This window comes from Syngnathus leptorhynchus, chromosome 9 (assembly GCF_054491065.1).
Source record: "Syngnathus leptorhynchus isolate UIUO chromosome 9, UIUO_Slep, whole genome shotgun sequence".
In the NCBI taxonomy this organism is placed as follows: domain Eukaryota; kingdom Metazoa; phylum Chordata; class Actinopteri; order Syngnathiformes; family Syngnathidae; genus Syngnathus; species Syngnathus leptorhynchus.
Genome location: NC_141203.1, coordinates 10198127 through 10222051, shown reverse-complemented (window position 1 = coordinate 10222051; position 23925 = coordinate 10198127). Strand labels below are relative to the sequence as shown.

The 23925-nt window shown below is 38.6% G+C and overlaps 1 protein-coding gene across 2 annotated transcripts in view; it reads right to left on the bottom strand.

The window, feature by feature from the left end:
- Positions 1-23925, bottom strand: part of erbb4b (erb-b2 receptor tyrosine kinase 4b) — a 103956-nt gene that overhangs the window by 21743 nt on the left and 58288 nt on the right. For both annotated transcript variants that reach the window (XM_085920449.1, XM_085920447.1), the window contains 12 exons: positions 18246-18432; positions 12136-12267; positions 11219-11284; positions 9149-9267; positions 8832-8973; positions 8410-8523; positions 8114-8240; positions 7945-8018; positions 5177-5267; positions 4260-4459; positions 3047-3179; positions 1758-1851 (listed from right to left, as the gene is read on the bottom strand). In XM_085920449.1, coding sequence (XP_085776575.1) covers positions 1758-1851; positions 3047-3179; positions 4260-4459; positions 5177-5267; positions 7945-8018; positions 8114-8240; positions 8410-8523; positions 8832-8973; positions 9149-9267; positions 11219-11284; positions 12136-12267; positions 18246-18432 — 1479 coding nt within the window. The remainder of the gene's footprint in view (positions 1-1757; positions 1852-3046; positions 3180-4259; positions 4460-5176; positions 5268-7944; positions 8019-8113; positions 8241-8409; positions 8524-8831; positions 8974-9148; positions 9268-11218; positions 11285-12135; positions 12268-18245; positions 18433-23925) is intronic.

Here is a 23925-nt window from a genome sequence, read left to right as displayed (position 1 = left end):
AAAGCAAATGAGAAGCATAAAGCAGTGTGAGAGGAGCAAGCTCATAATAACCATTGCTCAAAGCACTCACTATGACCATAACAATCCGCCTCGAAGAAGATTTATGGTACTAATATATCCGAGGAAGGAGTTAAGGAAGGAGAGAAGTGTTCTTTCACACAATCAACAGGCTCGAAGAACAGCTAATTGCCAAATGGCACACACGCACCCACACTCATATATGACCACTTTGTATTTCATCCTCAAACCGTCCAATCAGAAGGCCCCAGCCTAGCTGCAAACCGACCACTGTCAAGCTCGCCTTGTGCATCTTCTGTGATTAAAAAAGTACTGTACATGTATAATTCCATTCAAGATCAGTATGAAGGTGAATAAGTTTGAAGCAGAGGGGATTGTCATTCAGAAAAAACAACCTTATTGATCTTTCTCGTGACAGTCATCTCATATGGCGTCTACAACACGGCCTGCCGTGCTCACAAATGTGGTCATATCCCCCGGACACACTACACAAGGCATTAGGCCAATCAAATCACTTTGTGTAAACTCTAATGTAATTGCTATGGGCTCTGCAAGCATAACACGATTGGCGTAATCCATTTGGTCGCCGCTGCTGCACATGCGGTTGCTACAAAGGTGCAACAGGTTAATGTGAGACATTCCCATCATACACTGCATGACAGAAGACAAGGGAGGGAGGAAAGGGCTTGTGTGCACAGGTGCAGACATGTCTGTAGCACTAACTGCTGTTTTTTTTAAACATATGGGACCAGAATGTGACAATTGAAATAAAATAAAATCATAATTTGATCTAAAAATAAAAATGACGGCTCGCTGGATTATTGATAGTAAACCAAAGAGAATTAGGACATAGAGGTAGATGAGTAATTAATGTTATTGATTAATAAAAAAATTTCTCATAGTGAAAATGTTTTTAAATATATAATATATTATAATATAATATGTACATTTATTCTAGTTAATGCTTGGAAAAATCCTTTTCAGGGCTTATTTGCCATGGGGAAAAAAAATTCAGAAGGAAAAACAAAAAACAAGAACTAAACTTTCAATAGTTTATTGGTATTTGTACTGCGAATGGGCAAAAAATGATCAACATCAGATCATTTTCTTTTTTTTTTTTACAGTCAGGCCAATCTATTGAAAAACACTGAAACACCAACCCCATTTATTATTATTTTTTTAAATATTTTACTGAGAGACATAAAGGTTGAGCACTGATTTATCCCAGGCAGTAATGGCACATAACAGTGAATTTGAGGGAACTGGAAAAAATATATTTACTTATGAAAGCGTCACAATAAAAACTCTGACATTTGCAACCTTAATGATTACAAGAATGACTTGACCAATCTTCTGAAAAGTGTAGTTTGTCAACCTTATGCCCTGACCGCTCCACACCTGTCAATCAAACAGCAAGATAAGCTTTTAAAGGTCTTCACTTGAGCGTGGGTGCTGTGCAGCACAGCCAGATGGAAACTATTTTTTTTCCCACTCTGACAAAGTCAGGCAGATAATACAAAAAAATCCTGCCTTTGCAGTAATCCCCCAAAAGAAAAAATGCAGTGTAAAAAGTAAGACATAACATTTTACAAATGGTATTTTATTGGAAATTAACTCTGCATCTATTTTTTTCCATTTTAACAAAAGCAATATTCCATCACCCATTTTCTCAGCTAATATGAGATGATTGATCATCTCCACATCAACATTCAGGTTGCTGAGTCGAGTAGCGTACTTACCGAACCGTGGCAGGTCAAAGAGTTGCCGTCAGCGCGCTCACATTGGGGATCACACTCCACACACATTGACTCGTTGGCAAACTCACGAATCTCCCTGAGTGATAAGTCGGGCGGGAAAGACAATGCAAACAGCAGCTAGTTACACAATATATAATATTAATATATATTCATAATATTTCCATATTTTTTCGCCACTGCTGCTTTGTCACTGTATTTTTTTTTAGCCCTTTTCCACCTCTGATGCATCCGTTCGGTGCACAGAGGGTCTCAGATAAAGAGCAACACACCGATATAGATCAGTGCAATATGTAACAGTATTGGGACACCTGCAAGGCGTGAGAAGAAATATTCAATTGGGCCTCCCTCCTAAGCAGTTGGAGTTCAAACAAATGTTGCTAAAAATTGAATTGGTTCAAGAATGAAGATTAAGACATCTTGCCCAGATGTGTCCCAAGACTGCATTACCGTAATTTATCATATAAGCAACGGCACGGTGAGGGATTGCTTATGCTGCAGGCGGTACTGACGATTATTTGGACAGGTAGGCACGGCGTGGCCCCGTGCGCAAGCAGTGACTGTGACACGCAGTGACACGCCTAGCCCCCCCGCCCTGTCCACACCTCCGGTCCACCTCCGCCTCTTCCACCACTAGATTGTTCTTTCTAACAGTCAGTTATTAAGTTGAATCATTTTGGGGGTTATTGGTCGAACTCACCAGGGGGACAAGTTGTGTTGGGTGTGAGGTGGAGAATATCAAGCTAAATGTTCAAAGTCAAAAGATCCCCCTAATGACACTCCTCAGGGCAGCTCTTCAAAGTGACTTACCTTCACACTTTAAATTGTTCTTTTGAACCGTCGGAGTTATCAACTATTAATTACTATCCTGAGTGGCTTTACAATATTGCCGGACTTAAAAGCTACGACAAAGAGCCTTGTGCTGAAATTTTACTTATGACTGACAGCTTATGCCATAAGTCTGTTTCATGGAAAGTATCATCAGTTCTGCTAATTGCTTACAGTCATTTTCATAAGCTTTGTATAGGCAGAATTCTAAACGCAGCTCTCGTATTGAATCTTATGTGATTATTAATAATAATAAAATTTATAATAAAAATAATAATAATAATAATAATAATAATAATAATGTAGCATTTAGCATCGGTTAAAAATCGGTTACACAAAAGTAATTAATTGTTTAGCGCTAATCTCAAAAGCCTTGAAGTCTTGTCAAGATAAATAAATAAAACTAGATGATATTCCTGTAACGTAAATTGTCAGGCATGACTTACCCTTCATACAGGCTGCATTGTTCCACACAACTTTGTCCCCTGCTAAAATCCCTGCACGAGAGACATTGGTCTGGACCAGGACCCCAACATCCAGAGTCAGAACATAACGGATCGCACACCCGATGCTCCTTGGCTGCTCAAGACACAAAATCATTTGTACACATTGTCATAAAAAATGCAAATGTGAAATTGTGTCGTAATTGTAGATGGGATACACAATATTTAAACCACCAATTTTTAATAAAACATATTGGCGGGGAAAATGTTGTGTTTGTGTTCAACATATTCTTCATCCTTTTGAATGTATATGGAAAAATTGTGGGAGTGAAAATGTGTTTGATAAGAGTGGGACGACGCTGCTCCTTTATAAAACTGCACAGTCAAGAATGACAGAGGCCGAGAGAGAAACGAGATGTTCTTTCACTCAGTTTGTTTGAATAGGAAATCAGGAGAGAACATTCCAACTTCAGGGTCTGGCAGCTTGAAATAAGTCGTTCAACAGTAGAACACAACATTCCCAAAAAAGATGGCACTTTAAATTGGTTACCAGTAAAATATATTGGCATCTGCTTCCAAATATACACATCCGCCAAAGAGATTGAAGTGGCACCTGCATACTAAAAAAACACATTGTTGAATGCTTGGAAAAGCATGCAAAGCTCCAATGAGTGCACCAGGGATGAGATTCGTTATTGCCTCAGCAACCATCTCAGTATTGCTGTAAAGATTTTACCTTTTGTCTTTGATGTGTCTATTAGTCACCTTTATAAACATAAATGACTTTTTTCTTTGCTAACTTACACACACAAAAAAGTTAACTAAATGAGGATGAAAGCTCCATCTTTGTCTGTCAGGTCCGCTTATAATGAAATACTCAAAGAAAAGGTTGCATTTATTTTTTAACATGTACTAGAGGATCAAAACATTTCATTTTTTTTTCCTTTGATGCGACTGGTAAAGAGACGCTGATGGGTCTCGAGCTGACACGGTATTTTCAGGTTAGCGTCAAAACACTTTTCGCCTCAGAAGGGTTTATGATACAAAATCCGGTAATGAACTCTTTGAAATGGTGGCCTTTTGAAAAATATCATTGACCCTCTCGCAGCGTGACATTCTCTTTAACTATTTAACTTGTGTAGCATGCTTGCTATTGATTGCTATTTGATTTTTTTGTTCATGATTTTGTTCTCGGTGACCTTAGAGCTGAACTTACAGCACGCCCGTGGGTCTCTGTTGTTGTGGGTCAAAGCTTTCTGGTTGGCGGCACGGAACAGTCGGGTCCAGTTGACTGTGTTGTAGTAACACAGCTGGCCATTCTCTACAATGTGCACATTGCCCGCGCTGATCTCACGGAGAGACTGAAGTTGAAGTGATACGATGCCATGCTGCTTTAATACCAGCAGGGAGATTCCGCTGAGAGGGGAAGAGTAGGCGGTTGGAAGAAAGGAAACAAAAACGAAGGAAGAGGTTGAAGAAGAATCACATATAAAGGGAATGAAAATGAATATGACTTTGATGTTTGTCTTTACTCAAGATCACACTTCTTTTTGTGTTTGAATTTGATTAAATAATTTCCCCTGACTACATTAACAACAATGTTGAAGGAAAGTGAAGTGCAAATTTAGAGCCAAGTTTTGGGCAGAAGTATTTGTGTTATACCAACTTTTGAGCAGAAACCTTATTGCTAATGTATTCTTTGTGCGTTTGGGTATTCTTGGTGGACACGTGTGAGAACATCCATTAAGTTTTCTTTTAAATGTCAGAGAAAATCTTTAGAGCACATTCCAAGAAAAAAAAAATGAGTGGAGAATTAATGATCTTTAGTGATTCACTTGTCCGACATTTAAGGAACACCAAGAACAGGAAAACACATAAGCAGACTTCATCCTTTTATCTGTTTGTAACGCGCTGTTACGGTGAAGGCTGTTGTGAAAGTGTGATACAAATCATGTAAAATGTGTTTACAAAGTATTTAAAAATGTTTATGTGTGTTTAAACAAACACATTCAACAGTGCTTATATTGTTTTTGAAATGAAAGTTTGTTTTTGCACATCACACAAATTTCATGGAATTTACCAAATATTTTGCGGTGCGATGTTACAAAAATAATAAAAAATAAACCAGCATACCTGTAAAGAGATCTTCCCCCTATCGTTACCAAGTTGCTGAAAACACTCAAGTCTGTTATGTTGTCGGGCCAAGACTGGATGCTCAAAAATCCTAAATGGGGACACAAACACAGGTTATAATGAGTCACTGCCAATGACAGAACAGAAAATATGGTGTGTGTTTGTGTGCTGGCATCCCTCGAGGAATAGCAGCATTCCAGGATACGTATAGTAACCACGCTGCTTGAGGCTAGAGTTGGGTGCCAGCTGTGTGTCTATCTCATCAATTCCCATACATCAACATTTTTTTGCATTTCCTTTAAGCGATCCGCATCTCAGTCGTTGAATCATTTAAAAAGACGAGGGAGCCGAGAGGGTGGATGTGGCTCATTTAAGATTTTCAATAATGGATTGAAAACTATGAAATATTCAGTAGGAGGTACAATCCTCTAGCCAATATCAGAAGACAAACAAAATAAGTGGATGGGGGAGTAAGAAAGTAATATCAGGTGGAATAATGGATGGGAGGCGGAATGAAGTGAAATGCAATGAAAAAAAAAAAGGCTTTCTTGAAGATTAAAACAACACTTTGGTTATGTTTTCTTAATGACAAATACTTATATCATAGCAAAGATGTGGTGGAGATAGCAAGAAAATCATTGTGGATGTGATGGGCAGTGTTCTGCTTTCTCTAATCAATGAGCAATCAGACTCCATTAAATTAAACTGCATGTTTTTTTTTTCTCCTCCTGAAGGATGCATAATCTTTACTCAGGAAAGGGGAGGGAGGTTGCTGAGAGGTAAAAAAGAGATGAGGCAAATAAGGAGCCTGTTTTTTTTTTTGTCAACAAGAGGCCAATAACCTTCAACGGCATCTTTATCAGTTTGTGGACATTCTTTTGTTTATAGTGATCTCCCTGGAGAGCTGCAGCATCAGAGTGCTGTCGGGGGCATATTAAGAGTGATAAAAAAATGAGAAAAGGCAAAAGTTAGGTAAATGTGAGGAGACACAAAATAAAATGAGATTACCAAAAAGATGGCTACAAAAAAAGAATTGTTATTAAAATTTTAAGAGACTGCTGCTATTATGGAAGAAGTAATTTTGATTAAAAAAACATTTTAGTACATAAGTGTCATGTAATAAGATTGCATAACATTTTCAGAAGATGTTATAGACTCAGGTGAGGACTGTACTTCATAAGAAGACATGTCCACATATCTGAAACATGCTTCAGTTTAAATGGATATTAAATGAATGTGCACTATTCATCATCATTTTTAACCATGAGTTTGAAAAAGCAAATGGTGGAGGATCTTATTCCCCCGCCCCCACCGGGCAAAGGGAAAAGATCATGTACTTCAACACATTCTGCTGAGAGCACATTCATGTCCAAAGCAAATTACAACATGTACATCGCCACTTAGGAAGAAAGGGTCAACGCTCACAAGCAACGCTTCGGTAGGTTCGAGTTGTGGTAATTATAGCACCAGTCGCAATTGAAGGAATGTCGACACAAGACGGGTTGTTTTGATTTCGATTTCCTACTCAACAACAAATATTTTGAAGAGACAATTAAAAAAAAAACAGGTGGGGGGGGAGAAAGCAAGACGAGTGTGCTATGTGTAGGATTGGCTCATTTAAAAGCAGAAGGAAAAGCACTTGTGACCTCAAGGTCACAGAGGCAGGTTGGCTGCCTCCGTCAAATGTCTTGTAGTCGTGACAGCTCAGGGAGATGACAAGCTGAGCAGACACAGACTCTCTTACAAAGTCCTGTTTGGTTTCAACACCCACTAAGCAAAACAAAGCATTATTTGTAATTCATGATAAGAAACACCTTTCTAAAATGGATTCATTTATTATAGTTAAATTTGTATTTTGTCCTCGACTATCAGCAAGTAAATTAATGACAAGATGAAGGAGAGGTATGAGTTGGTGAAGGATTCATGATGCAAGCCACATGCTTTCTTCATGGTGTATGAAGGCAAAACTGGAGACGTGTAACTGAAGGCTGGGCATCTCCTCAAGGGAAAAGCAGCAGATTGAAAGACTCATCAGATATTCAACTTATGCTGCTATGTCTGTCCTCAGTATGGAGCGTCTCTAGCGGGAGAATGGTAACAAGACTTAGCCAAACACTTAAAGCAAAACACACTCTATATGCACCAAAAAAAAAAAAAAAAAAAGGATTTGCACATTTCTGAAGACCAAATGGTGCGTCTGCCAAGGAAGCCATCATTGCTTGTATGTTAGCAGGATTAGGATAAAACCCAAATTGTGGAGGTAAGGGAAAATGGGGCAAGTAAGAATCTGATGATCAAATCACTGCAAGGGTATTTTTGCTTTATGTCAGGCAAATATAGAAACAAGGTACATATCTAAAAAAATGGAGGTTATTCTGTTCAAATTCTAACTTGATGCTTGTAACGTCGCTGGAAGCCAGAATATTCGTAAATAAAATAAAATAAAAAAAGAGAAGCTTCTGCCATTGCCCTTCTTTCAAAGCAAACAGTGAGTATATAAAATGTGTTAATATCCAGTAAAATATTCAGTATTAGTATTTTAGCAGTACTATTTAAAAAAGTATGTTATCTTTTTTATTTCTATTTATTGAAACAGTACAGTTCAAATCTATAGATATTAAAAATTCAACTTCAGCAATAAACTATCTTGTCAGTCAAGGAGCTTCTAAAGTTTGGTATATGAAACATCAAAAAAATAAAATGAAATGATTTTGTGAATTACAAATGTTTACATATCTTGAGCAGATCAGTGCCTGAGCAAAACGTACCGGTAATTTCTCTAACAGTGCGGAACACATTCAGTTTTTCTGGATCCAAAGCTTCAATGTCATTATAGACATCCCTGCGAATGATAATGAGATAATAAAACAAAGTTGTTATTCTTCAACTTATTTTTTTTTTCATTTTTGATACAATCAATTATGAGTATGTTCTCACCCTTTAATTCCAGTGATGAGAAAAATCAAATTGCCATTTATTTTGGTGCAATTTACAAACTTGTCAATGTTGCTAGAGTCCACTGTCTGAGCCATCTGTAAACTTGCAGTTCCGATGCCATCGCAAGCTGCAAAACACAGTGAGGCAACAAAATGCATTAAGTTAGTCAAGCCAGGAAATGTTATGCCAAGGATGCATTATTACACAATTTAGGGGGAAAAAATGCCATGCAAACCCTTTTAAAAGTATCTTAAAGTACCACCTAAAAAACCAAAAAGTAAAGAAAAAAAAATCACCTTTTGGGCAGATGTCAGAACAAGGAATGCACATCTTGATGCGGTTCTCCTCCACCTCCATGGTGTTACTAGGACACGCTCGCACACAGGAGCTCTGGTCCACCACAAAGTTATCTGAAAAAACATTTAACTGTAAATGTCAACTACAGATTGTTATAAAGGCAAGGTAATTTGTACTTTTGTGAAGGCAATCAAAAAAAAAGGGTGAAAAGTCACTTTCTTCTTTCTGACTCACAATGGTGAAAAAGACTAGAATTTTTTTAAAGCTACACATAAACTGCAGTCTTTCATTTTGAAAAGGAACAGAGCCATATACACATCTTAGAAGCAATTCTTCTGATTGATTATTTGAACATACATATAAACACAAAAGGCTATAAATATAGAAAATAATCCTGTAGGTGCCCAATGTTCAGACATACGTGGACATTTCTTGACACAGAAGGCTCCGTAAGTATATTTTGCCCGAGGGTTGTGTTCCACTTGGAAAGTGGTGGGGTTGTACAAAAATGGCTGTGGACACTGCGTCACGCACGCCCCACTGTCGTTGAAGTTAGTGCATGCCTATTGACAAAACAAACAAAAATATTGCACAGTTAGTGAGAAAAGACTGAAGATGAGAAAAATACAATAACTACTATTTACAGTGAATGGTCTTGTGGTACATTTCAAAATCAAGAGCTGTATGCATGTATGTGTGTGTGTGTTTGTTTGTGTGCATGTGTATGTGTGTACTCACAAAGCAGTCAGTGTCTTTTGGACCAAAGCAGCCACCTGCACACTCACGATGGCAGCAGTCACTCACATAGGGGCCAAAACAGCGGCCATCGCACTGCACAGCACACACCGTCTTAGTTACTGTGGAAATAGAAATGACATAAAGGACACAGGAAAATCTTTAAACAGCACTCTGAGAATTGTTTAACATGTAGTCAGTCACTTTTGAATGACGATTGGAAGCTCCTAAGTGTATTGTGCTAATTGGTGTGGAAAGAGAGGTACGAAGTATATACATACGCAAATATACACTCGACAGAACTATCAGTAGCATTTCATTTCTGGTGTGTTGTTCAAAACAAAATGTCTGGCTTTATTTTAGAATGCATTTCAATCAAATGACCAGGATAAGAGACACCACGCTGATTTTAGTATTTTCTTTTATAATGAAAAACAATGCATCGCTAAAAGCATGCCCGGAAGCTTCAATTTGAATAAATTGTGGCTAACAGCATTCGTCACAACCTCCATTTTCAAAAGGTGACAAACAAATGAACTGAACACAATAGAACAAGAGAGGTCTGATAATGTCTGTGCACCTTTGGCATGTTGACTTGATGATGATTTGATCATAATATAAAAGTCCATAAGAGTAATTTTTCGTCCCGGACTTGCTTGGAAAGGGTGTGGGGCTAACAATTAATTAATTGGCAAACTGTTTCACACATTGTTAATTGTGTGGTCAACACTGAGCAAAGCCGACCTACAGACTCTGCGACTGTGAAGTGAAATGGGGCGAAAAATGAGGAAGCCACCTGCTGTTGCCAGTCAAAGACGAAGACACAAGCACTTTGTGATGAGTTTTAGCACAGTGTGGCGCACAAGTTAGTCAAAAAATAAAAAGTACAAGGAGAACCCCAAATAGGCTAAAGGTTAGCCTAAATCTTCCATTTTACTGAGGACTCTTTTTTTTTCAGATATGTTTATAATTACCCCTGAAAATGTCACATAGCTCATTTTCCTTATCATTTGGCGCAGTTAAGCAAAACTGAACGAAAAGGTTGTGAGCGCAAGTAAGGCAATCAAGGATGAATCATCACATGGCTGTGTCTGGTGTGAGATAGAAAGCATGATAATGGGAAACAAAACGGACGGGCCCCCGGTGATTATCCGCGGCTCATCTGTAACATGTTGCTAGCAGTGATCTTCAAGTTCATTCCTCATTATCTTAATGGGATCATGACCACGAGACAACTACATCGAGATCTACCCACGTTGAAAGCCCGAGATTAGGTGGTGTGACAGAGAGCTGGACGGTGGATGAGTAAATGGATGGCAAGGAAAAAAAGCAATCAAACAGGAGTAGCTGGGACATAAAACAAACAAACAATGTATGGGGGTCAATTGCCACGTCTGTGCTTATTTAATTTAACCTGTGGAGAGAATTGCAAATCAAAAATAAGAATGTGAAGGAAAGAGACGAAAGCCGGCATTGGCCATTGATGAGTGCTAATCATTCCCAAACAAACTTAGATCTTTATATGAGGAGAGTCGCGATCAGAGTTGCGTCACACCCTATAATCATCGAGGTTATCGGAAGTCCTCTTCTTACCAAGCCATTTTGAAATGTTCTTTTGTGAACAGTTTGGGAAGTCATTTTCTCTTCTTCTGTGACAATACCCAGAAGATGAAATTAAAAAATTGCATACCAATCAGCATTCAAGTCCGCACTCCTTATCGGCTAAGTCCGAGTTCCAAAGTGGTAATCGCACATACCAGATAATAACATGCAGTTTTGTCCCCATAAAGATGCATTCACACGGAAAGTGACTGATAGGATGGGATGTTAATTGAATACAGTGATGAGAAGAGATGACAGCAGGCACACACTCTATGATAATCACAACTTTTTGGGGTGCGACTGCACAGACTAGTAAAGGTATCTAATAGGCTACTCATTTAAGAATCAGTCAGTGTTATGGCAGCAAAACACAGCCCGGAATGTCTGAACGAGAAATGCAACAAACCGTTATTTTCAAAAGTGACTTCGAGCAAATCTAGTTAATTTATTTATTATGATTAAATAACTCACAGGTTTGACACTGATCTTGTTTAGGTCCCCAGCAACGACCATTACAGGATCGATGGCACTTCTGACCTGCAAAAAATACGGAAAATATCATTGATATTTCAAATTAGATATCATGATTAGTTTTCTTGCGAAACACCAAAAAAAACTACACTGAGAAGTAAAAAAAAAAAAAAAGAAACACGTCATACTTTTCAAGCTTTAGTCAGTGCCATTTTGGCTGGTTTTGGAGAGCTTAATTGACTGTCTGGTAATTGAGTGAGAGGGAAGTGAGCCTGTATAAGTGCAAGAGTGCTGTCCTCTGTCCATCAGCCTCTCCAGATGAGAGCTATTAGCGCCGAGACTTACTCTTGTACCCAACATGAGTCTCCATTTTCCGCCTTTCCACTGACTACTTTCTCGCTTTCATTCTCCATCTACCCTGCCTAATGCATCGCCACACCATGGTTCTATTTCACTTTATGCCCAACATTGTCGTAGTCATTTCTCTAGCCTGTTGCAATTTTTTTCCCCTCCTCCTTCGGCCTGACTCCCTCTAGCGTGTTGACAGATCTCAAGAAGAGGTGGATTGCATTAAAACCGGCGTAGAAAAACAAATCTAAATGACAGCGTGCTTTGAGTTGTTGGCTCAGAATCTGTCGGCCTGTGAAATCAAATCGGACCAGATTTCATTTAAAGCTCAAGATTTGATCTCTCTCATCTAATAAATTCTTAGTGACACACAATAAACATGTCCCGGTACTACCCTCATATTTTGCAGTGATCTTAAAACAGTCCCTGAAGATTGCGTTGCTGAGTTCGCTTCAAAACTAGGAAGGGCAAGTAAGACATGTCGTGCAGATGTCAAGCTTAATGGAAAAAAAAAATGAAATAAAATTATACAATTCAGTTCAGTTCAATTTGCGTATTTTGATACTCACATGTGGTACTACTGTTTGTGGGCACAACCACAGGATAGACACCTGAGTTCTTGACAATGTCCTGCCAATGAATGGTGTCCGCGTGACACAGGAAGTTGTTTTGGTGAACATACACACCTCCACTTAGGATCTCTGTAAAGATCAAAGAGGGGAGAAAAAAAACAGTTACTTGCAGCCAACAATGGATCATATGCTCCTTCAATGTCATATCATTTCTTGAAGTTTAAAAAAAAAAAAAAATTAAAAATAAAATATGCATAATGTCTCCTGTGCCCGCTGAGATGAATAATGGACACAATCACATCATATAACACGCTATGAAAAACATGTAGAACTCAGTCAGGGTTTATTTTTATTAAAGTTAAGTGCAATTTGTGGCCAGGGGAAATCAATTGTTCAATTCTACAGCATTAATGATTGTTTTGTGCAGAAAATATTTTGGTCTGTTGATGTACTGTAGCTAAAGTGTTTATTATCAAGCGCTTGTAGTGAAAAATAAAATGTGTACTCATTTGTGAATACGACGAAAAGGAAAATTAATGGACAACAACGCACTGCATGACTACTGGAGGAAAACAACATGAAATTCAGGGAGGCAAAACGAATGCATGCGGGCACTTATATCGGTGGTAAGCGTCTGCTGTGAGTGTTTCTCTGTGTTTTATTATTGCAGCGGGGGGATGAATATGATTAAGAATGCGAGGCAAATAATGAACCAATGATCGGGGAAAAAAAAAAAGACATGTTAATGAGTCTGTGAGAATGAATAAATTAAGTCTTGAGAAGATTGTTGAAGATTTGCGTAGGAGAAACATGGGATTGTTTATTCTTGTGTTGGATAACTGCAATAATTAATATCGCGGATTGGAAGTACTTCGTGTGACTACCATTAATTCCGCTCTCAAATGTATTTTTCTTAATAAGGATGCCAGTGACTTTCAAAAGGAAACCCAGTCAAAAATAAATCCTCAAAAGTATATACAAGACATAAATCATTCACTTTGTGTAATCCAAAACTTTGAATATGCTTTGATACCACTAAGATTGATTCTTAAACCTTTGGATAATTTGTGTTTAAAATAACTTGCCAAAGTGGAAAACGGTGGTATCGATTAACAAAAGCACACAAGTGATCACAAAAAGTGCATATGCGGCAAATTATCAGATAGGTGTCAAGTTTTAGTCGCAAGTAATTGTAATACATACTGTACATACACTGCTATAATACATTGAATCATTTAAACCTTTATATTACATTAAAGATTTTTTTTCCCAGATCAATTGTCACGGGAGGGTGGATGGTAGGCGGGCAATTTAGGGATTATAGTATTAAACCGAAGCAAGGCTGCACATCCGATTAAAGATGGGGAGACCACCCCCCCACCCTCAAGAAAAAACCCCCCAGTAAATTATGACAGAATGGTTGTGAGATATACTATAGGATTGCATCCTTGCTTGCTTTCTTTAATCTTAAATTGGGATAAAACCTTGGTGAGCTGTGTTTTATGGAAAAGCAGAAGGCCTATACACTGATAAGATAAATCTCTGCGAAAGAATGGAAAACAAAAGAAAATAAATGGAGACAAAAAAAGACAGGAAAGAGAATATTATCAAGGCATTCAATGATTAAAATACGAGTAAAAAAACCTTCAGGTGGAACGGCTGAGGGCCATTTAGCTTATCAGGGCTGATGTGTGATGAGCCTAATGCTTGAATAAAAATGAGCCTGTCTGCAAAATAAGCTAAATAAAACAGCCCAAGTCAAAGACACAAGGCTGGAGAAAGGAGAAGGCATGTAGGTAAAATAAAGAACACCAAATTTGTTGTTTGCAAAGGCATGTGCTTGACTATGGCGACGACAACAAGTCAGATGGTTGGACCAGAGGGCAAGAATCAATAACAACCAAGTAGTCTTATAAAAAGAAACTGTGGTACTGATCATCTTGATAGAGCCAATGATACATTTAACAGGATTGAAGACAAGGTCTGAAAATGAAGGCAACAATTTATTGATCTTAGATACAGCTCAACAGGGAAACGGACAATTGCATTGCTGTGGGTATTGTGGAATATTTTGACCTGAACTATCACGTTTCTCATGACTAAGATGCCAACTAAACATAGATATTTGACTTGTAACTGCAGCAAATTATCAATATCATGTCCTTAAAAAAAAAAATAAAAAAAAAAACACTGGAAAAAATCTGTACTGCATATATGTCAAACCCAAGGCCCGGGGGCCATATACGGCCCACCACATAATTTTATGTGGCCCGCGAAGACAAATTATGCATTGACTTCATATGTCAATATTAAAATTGCAAATTGTCTTCATTTTTAAAAAACTACACATATTACTAGCAATTTTTATTACCATGCATATTTTTAAAATATTTGAACAATTATTACTAGTGTCTGATTTCAAAGCTCATTATTCATCAGTTTGTTGTGTAGCCTATACTGTATATAATACATGCGTCGACAGTCATAATGGCTTTCGGACGGAAACTATGAGTACAATGCGGCCTGCGACAAAAATGAGTTTGACACCGCTGCTACAGCAATTGTCCACAAAATGGCCAAATTAAATGTTAAATGTATTTTTTTAAAGACAATGGCATAGATCAGTAAAATTACTAACAATGAACTTACAAAAAAAAAACTAAATATGGGTTTTAAGCAGATAATGGTGTCTGAAAATGAATTATGATCATGCTTGGTGTTGCATGCAGTAACACCCTTTCTATCCGTGTGGAAAGCTGAGATGCACACATGAGAGTCCTTTTCATGTTCCATTACCCACCACTGCTCCCATCAATATGTGCTCTTCTAACCAAAGTCTTCAGGCTCAGAGGGAATAAAAATATGTACATTATATCAATTATTAAGCTTCCAGAGGCTAGTCTAGGGTCGGCGGGTGAGAAGTCCAAGTGCATTCATTGCGGCTATTTAACTTGTGTGATGATTATAGTTTGGAAATTAATGGTTAATATTGAAAACGTGGACGGGTTTCGTGAGCAATCATTCCCTCATTTATGTCTGATATTTTAATGGCGCCCATTAGATTAAATCTAAATTGATCCCGAAGGAAAGTCTGTTAATTAAATTACTCCCAATTTGGATTTACACAAGTATTTAATGTTTATACACCAATTTATGCCAATTTCTACTTAGAAGTTGCAGAAGAAAAAAAACAACCTTTCAAGGAATGTATCACTTGTGTCTCATTTGTCAGCAAACCACTTTCTCTCACTATCTCCATCACAGAGCGGCATTACAGAAGAATCAATTGATAGCATGCACAAGTGATGGCCAGTTTTGGACTTCAATTTAATACTCGCCTCTTCAAGATCCACATTAAGGGACTTGCAAATGTGACAATATGAATGTGGTCCTTCAAAAAGAATGTCCTGCTTTCACCCTTCCTGAAGAAGTGAAATATTGAGTGTGACATGGAAGTAATTGCATGGGAAGTAATCAATTAGTCAGACAATTGAAGGAGACCTGAGGTCTGTGTGCTGCCAGGCAAACGGCTCAACTGAATTCTGCTAATGCACACTGAGCTCAACTTGATTCCGTTGGCATAATTGCTCTTTTTTTTTCTTCTCTTAGTAGATAGTGAATGGTTGGAGATCAGAAGGTGGTAGCAATTAAATGCCCTTTCCTCAGAGGCACATGGCCACGGGACTCAAATTGTCCTTTTTCACCTTGACCATCCTTCCGTTGTCCTGTCCATCATTTAGCTTTACGTTCCTCATTGAACCTGTGACTCAGACTTCAATTTACGGGCTGTTTTCAAATATTACTCTGAACTTTGTTTGTGCTTCATGACACAGCTCATCTACTTCTAAAATGATTGGTAATAGTGTATCATATTTGTAGCTTAAGCCAATGGTCTTAAATGAGCCGAATACCAGCAGTTCTTAATTTATAAATTCAGAGAATTTGTCAGGCGCACTTTACATGTCGGAAACAAATATAAGCATAACATTGCTTGTTCTTCACGCAAGGTATCGATATGGAAAATCAGGAGCATGAAGCGAAACAAATGAGGGACTGAGAGCCAAAAGGAGAGTGAAAAGAAATGAAAGTGAGACAGTAAATGAGACAAATAAAGAAAGAGCAGATGGGCCATGAAGAAGTGGATAATGCCTTTGGCGTATACTGCGGGCTTCTGTACATGTGTGCAATGAGAGAAGATCATTCAGCAGATGGGGCCTCAGTTTGGAAGTTTCATTTTGGACAGACGCAGTGCAGGCGTAGGGGCGTTTAGAAAGATGAATCAACAACATTGAGCAAACAAGAAAGAAGTTATTGTGGCTAAAATGAGTAATGAGTGTGGGGGGCAAATTGTGTTCAATCAGAAAACTAATATGAGGTTATTTTTTTTAGTCGGGCTCTGAAAGTATTCTTCGACCGGGTTCATGTTTATTTGAAAACACCGTTTTCCACGCCGTTTATATTTAAAGTAATAATGTTTATTCTTCAAGATCCTAAATATTGAATAAACACCCTCAACTTTGATTTCTAATTCACTTTGCGTTCACAGAGCATCCCCAAACTGTTTTCCTAACATTTTTTGCGCTTAAGTTGGCTAAGCTTGATTGAAAGGTGCATCGGAGGGAGTCCTATCCTTGCTCAGCCAAGGGACTTCCTCTACCCCATCCTTTAGCCCCCCCCCCCCAAGTCCGCAGAGTCTATTCACAGCACTCAGCGAGGAAGCCGGGAAAATCAATAAGTGCACTGCTACAATACACTAGCGACCAATTGATTTCATCCAAGGCAATTTCAAACCAAGCAAAATGCACGTGGATTTCATCACCGGGGGGGGATATTTTAGACCACCTTCCCCCCGATTAGCACTTATGTGGTTAATATATTTAATCCTCTTATATATGTTATATTGTACATCAATTCTATCGAACTCTTTCAACATCTCCTGGGAGCAACTGGCAGTTGAACAATGAACTAATTTGACAGCAAAGTCAAAGCCTCTGTGATAAATGAGACAGCTGACCCAAAGCCGCCAAAGCACTTGAGGGTGAAAAAAAAAGTTTTGAACTTTGCTGTAAGATGTCAAATAGCCGATCGACCCTCATGATTCAAACACGGAGAGTGGCATTGGCATAACAAGTGAGCTGGTGGCTGAGCGAGAAGTCATGTCAAGAGAATGACAATTAGATCTCAACTTTGGAAGTGAGTCATGACATTTTATCTGGATTTCATTTCAATTATTATTATTGTTATTTTATTAAGCGCTGACAGTTAAAAAGTTGAATATTATTTTTGTTTAATTTGAGAGAAAAAGTTTTAAAGTCCCAATCTCTGCTGTTGACTGGTCATTCCACAATTGCTGATTTAATTAAAATGACTGCTTAAGATAAAAAAAAAAGTGTTTTTCATTATACTGTATCGACAAAAAAAAAAAAAAAAAAGATCCAAATGTAAAAACCTCAACTGTGAAGATGAACAATGATAGAGACTCGGCAGACTCAGACCGTGGCTTTCCTTGCACATAATGGCTGGAGGCCACGGATGGCGCATCACTTCAAAGGCCTTTCACAAAGTCCAGCCTGAACTCCCCAAGCCCTATAGCATCAGCCTGGCACTATAATAAAACGGACCATCTTGGAAAAATAAAGCTGCCAGTGATGGTATAAAAAAATAAATTCCCAAAGTATAGTGCAAACAACATGTGATAAGAAATCCAAGTTGGAGTATAATACAGAAGCTCATACAAAAGTTCAACAAACAACCACTGCATGCTCTGCTCTTTCCTCGGGCTAAAAGAAAGGCGTGAAATACTCACTAATGATTACTGATAAATTTTCCAGTTGTAGTCATTCAACCGCCCCCCAAAAAAGTATTATAAAAAAAGAGTGTAAATAAAATCTTTTGATTCACGCTTAGTTTGGCAAGTGCTTTATCAACTTTGCCCTGAGATTCAAGATGCTTTCCATTTATCAAGAGCGTCATTTCTTTGTCCATTGCTCGAAAGGACACAGAGTCACCCACATATCTCCAAATCAGCGTTCATAGTCTACTAAATGTATGAAAAATAAATTTGAAAATTCCCATACCTGAACATAGTCCAGCCAAATGTCACTCACCTGTGAGGTTCCTCAGACCCAACTGACGCAGTCCAAAGTTTCCATCATGTCTGTAGTTGAGGAAGATGGCAAGCGAGTAGTGGTCCTCATACAACTTTGTCCCTCGGATGATCCGCAAGTTCTCCAACGGCAAGTAGTCAAATTGGTTCAGAGCCACCAGGACATAGCCTGTCACTTCTCGAATCGACTGGAAACACAACGATGGAATCTGTTAGTAAGTTTTACAGATGAAAAATCGGAAGCAATTAAACATGGGTCGTCAATGTCCTCTCATTCAAGACCCTTTCGCTTCTCCTCATTTGCTAGATACATTTATTTATATTTCGTTTAATCAAAAGAAACAGCTCGATATTTTTCTTTTATTATATTTCTGTATGTTAAAGGCTTGTACCTGTGGTATTCCCCTTGGGCTGACTTGGAGACTTTCCTAGATTGAGCTTTTGCCAACTCGTTGTCTGGGCTGTTTTCTTTCACTGTGTTAAGACCTCTCGCAGGTTAATAGACTCAAAGTGGCGTTCTGCCAGTTGCCTTTGCAATTAGATATGCTCCTTTGGCCCAATCTGTGTCATCCCTGGACCTGATTCAAATTCATCTTTTTTTGTTGTTGTTGTTGCTGTTGTTGTTTGTATAAATGTTCAATTATTCAACAGGAAGAATAATTTGATTTAATTTAAATAGTGTTGCAATTTGCCCACATGCATTGATTCTGCTCAGATGCTTCATCTTATATTGACTCGTTTCATTCCATTTTTTATTTTTTGTCTGACTTTTATGAAAACCTGTAAATGAAGACTGGATCTTTTTGATGCCTCAAGCCATCCATCTGAAAAGCAAACAATATTTAACATATAGCTGGAGAAATTGGTTACAAGTGCAGAATGGAGACAATGAAGTAGTGGCAAAATGGAGAACGGGAGGTGTATGCATCATATCAATGACAGCATGTGCCTCCGAGGTCACTCTCAACATATTCAATCATGCCAGCGAGTTGAATCAGAGCATTTGAAGATTTGCTCCAGGGTTGGAGAACGCACAGCAACACTAGCAGCAGCACAGGGTTCACTGCTCATGTCTCATACGAGGGCCAGCAGGGCAGGCATTACTTCACACTTTAAATGTCATTTAGGACCGAGTCTAATGTCTGCGGTGACTTTGGCAAAAAAGCCACCGAGAAGAACTCGATGTTGAATAAATCAAAGCGACAGGCTGTGCACTCTTTTCTCCCATCCGCCATCACGGTTGCTGCCACTAATAGACAGGCGGTCGGATACATCTTTCCACGCTGGTCTGCTGATGATCAACAAGTGTGTGTGTGTCTGTGTGTGAAATGCTATTGCAGCTGATGCACAAAGATGATATTAGGAGGCCCCGGACCTAGCAGCATAATCATAGTGGCTGACAGCTGTCAGAGAGCATGGCCATCCGCCAACAATAACTAAGCAGCGGCTGCATCTCTGGTATCATTGCCGTTAATCGGAACAGACTGTCCCGAGTCTGGTGACTGGATGTGGATTCTGTTGAAACAATGACCGCAAATATGTTTAACTGCAGCGGCAGGGTCTGATAGATTTATGGGGACTGAAAGATTTGGCAAGTTGATACAGACAGAGTTGAGGTCTTTCACTTTGTTTGGTGATAAAAAAAAAGAGAATTTGTAGGAAAGTAGTAAAACACATTAGAATATGGTGGTTATATTTCTTTGCGGGAAGAAGTTGCTTTGTCTATGAGGACTTGGTTATAAAGACCTAAGAGCCAGAAGATAGATTATTAAAGAGATGGATAGTTTCTAGTTTGCTTCTTAAGCACGGAGGGGGGAAAAAAAAAAAAAGAAAATTAAAGAGTGCTCATTAAATTTACCCTCAAGGCATAAAAGGGGGCAGCGATGCGGCCCAGTACACAGCTTTATGGGAATAAAAACACTGCACTTGGCAAAGGGTACACAACTTGTTTTCCATCTTGCAGATGTTTTCATAGGAATTTAGCAAGAAATCCTACAACAAGTCGACTACCAAATTACTGACGACAGATTGTGATAATATTGATGTTTAACTGCCAGCGTGAAACAAAAAGCAATACACTATATTCAGTAAATGGATATTCTATCACACCCCTAGAAGCTACTAGAATAAAATAAATTGAAAATTGGAAGGATTACTAATGACCCAGAGGGAATTTTCTAAGCTATAGTTCAGACATCATATTGATAGCTCATTCAGGGATACTGCCCACTTATCCAAATTGGAACATTTTTACAAAAATGTAGTCGTGTAACCGCTGGGGCCTGTTCAAGAATTCACATTCACCCTATTGGGAGGGAAGGCTGCTCAACATGGAGAGACAACCTAAAATTCTAAGTTGACAGACTAAGAAAAGCTCCAAGTTCAGTGACACTGCCTGGGGAACTGTTCTATATACTTTCCATTTAAATCTACGAAAAAAAAAAAAAAAAAAGGCAAAGAGTGTCACACAGCGGTACTGTCATGAAATTTTGCTACCTCAATATGGGCAGTAAAGTAAAGTAAGTAAAAGACGACTTTTATTTCAGGCCATGATGGTTTTTTTTTACGGTTTGTCTATTATTGTACTTAACACAGGGGCCAGCTGTTTATGTTCAAGTGTAGACTTGCACAAAATGATAAAAAATTGTGCTAGTGCTAAATTTGCATGGTCCTATTGCTGTGCCTATATTCAATTAGAGCAGTAAAGTACTTGCTAAATATAACACCACATGCCTTGAATGTCCTGAATGTATATGTTAGCCTTGCTGTATGATCTTGTAGAAGCACATGTTTGCACTTAAGCTGATATACAGTAAGCGGCATTATTGCATATTTTAAAATATACTGTAATAGTAAACGGTGAAGTATGCAACAGCAGAATGTTGACACGGTGTCGAAAGTCAGCCATGCATTCACCTCACACACACGCACAGCAAAAGTCCCAGCAACAGTGAACAAAAGAGACAGCGGGAGCCAGATTCGCTAGATTAAAAGGGATTTCTCCCCCTTCCTTCTCCCAAGGCCGGAGCATTTGTGAACGGAAGTGTGGCGGCGGAACAAACCCCTCACTTGAGTCAGTGAGACGTGCCCAGTTTTGAAATGGAATCCTCCAATCCCCAACTTGGAAATGGGATGGAGAAGGAAGGAGGTTCGCTGGAGTCAGCAAAGTGAAGAAGGTGAAAGGATGATGAAATAGATAGAGGGATAGAGAGCGCAGGGTGATCAGTCAAATGAATCCAAGTCCACGTGGATTTGAAGACGGAATTAAAAAAGTAAATGTCTTTTTGCATCTTGAAGAGGAATTGCAGAATGAGGTAGAAGATGCCTGGAAGTCTAACGACACAATCAGGTTCTGTTTAGGGATGCAACTAAAGATTAATTGATTTTTTTTTTACATTCACATAAAAAAAAAAAAACTTCTCAGTACCACTACAAAGGACAACCGCAATTCTAAAAAAATGAGTTGACATAGCAACTGAAACGCCGGCAAATTTTAATATGGCTCTTGCAAAGGGTGACTTTATATTATGTCAAAGTACTGTACACGTACATCAATCACCATTAGCGGACAGAACTCTCAAGTGCTTAAAGCAGCAATATGCAGTGTTGCAGATTCAGAAGTAAGAAAGACGAAAAGCTGCAAGATCTCACTCAAGTTTAATGGATCTCAGGTCCGCATTTATTTAGACAATACCCAGCGTCTGATATATTTTTTTTTCTGGAACTGCAGTTGTCACTTTATGGATTGCGATGCCAGATAGCAAGCACCATTAATTTTAGCCTCAATTTGTCTCGCGCATCCCACCTTGAGGAAAGAGATGAAGACTGATATCAAGATTGAACAGGGGAGAGACACCACTTCCCACGAGGAAGACTTACAGCTCCATCAGAGCACTTGTAATGAGTGGACCCCTGTTGGGAATTCTACAAATAGACTAATTTGTAATTGATTCAGTGCTTTAATTACCGTCCCGGTTATGCCTGTGTCATGGTTAATATTGAGGCAATCTGACGAGGCTAGAAGGCCCCTCTGCAGTGGGACCATTCGGGTGAAGCAGCCATTATTCAATTATGCCCCACATATCGGCAACCAGGCAAGTCTTAATCCGTGAGTAATCACTTTCCTGCACTGCCTAACTACAAGCTGATGTGAGGGAGGGGGCAGTGGGGTGGACCGCGGATCCATGTAGCCCCTGGTTAGGTCTTTAATCAGGCTTGGGAATCAAATCCCATCGGTGTTTTGATTGTACTACCTTTAGAGAAGAGAGATGGCAGAATGCAGGTTTTGCATTTTTAAATAATTTGCTGATCAGTATTTTGGGGCTATGCATGCAAGTATTACAATTTGCTGCCAGAATTTTCTTTTAAAAAATTCAAACCTGATACACACCTCCGCCCCTCAAGATGCAAAAACACATTATACACAACACATTTTCATCTTGGCGAACAGCATTTGCTTTTATTCTGAATGTTTTTTTCTTTGCTGCTGATTTTGTAAGAGATAGAATGTTGAGCTATTTGTCTTCGAATGGTTTTATTTTGAGGAGATAAAAGCTGTACGGCATATACATTCTTTGCTCCTTTCATAGACAATTTGTTTCAGACATAAGCAAGAACCAAATATAAAAACTTTTTAACAGAATTGACAAAATTACCTCTTTTGTCACCAGTGTCCTTCTACTGACAAGTGATTGGACACAACACAACAACAAAAACGGCAACAATCTATCTCGGAACAATGCCACTATTTCATGCCCCTTTCTTCAGATTTCACCGTGGGACTTGTAAAATGTCCCGAGGCGATGTTAAATAATCTATAGCCCCCCCTTATTGAGAACATTTACCTTCTATGTGGACAGGGTAATTTCCCACAGATACAACGAACACACTCATTTACAGACGGAGGTACACCTGTCGGTAGGAGAGTATGAAACAGTTGAATTGTGCTTCAACACAAGACAGATGTTGGTGAAATGCTGCAATTCCAACACTGGATTGAAAAAGGGTTGTTGTTTGTTTTTCCAAAGGACTCTTTGAATTGCAGTACAACATCTTGGAAATCAGTCATGGGTAGCTCTGAGGAAATAATACACCACCTTGGTTGGAATTAATTTTTAGTCATTGTATCTTCTTGGAAGGATGCCAACAAGATCCCTAAACATGCTTTGCTATATTTCTGTGAGAACATGACAGAAGAAAATGAACTAAAGTCAATGAATTTGAATTTCAGTCACACTCGGGAGCGTATTTAACTGTGCCTAAAAAAATAAAAACATCAAATTGTTATTCTAGTCAGATACCTTTGTGCAGGTCTGATAGCCACATTAAACTCTGAGCCCTTCAGTCCTCCCTCGCCTGAGAACTTGTGTGAGACTCTTAATTGTTGCATTGGGAGGGCTACCATAGCAACACTTAACAACAGCTTTAACTGCATTATTAGCTTATAAAGTTTGATAGGCCTTTCTGCATTATAAATTTAAGAGACAGAGGAAGAAGCAGTGGGTCTGTTAAGATGAAACATTAGTTTCGGAATGTAAGGGAAAAATGCACTTTCATATATCATTGTATAATGTTGACATTATGGATGATACAGATTAATGATTCATAATGTTTGTTAATTATACGAATAGTTTCGCTTTTCTCGGGTTGACTGTATAGGCTTCTGGACCGAGTGTTGTCGA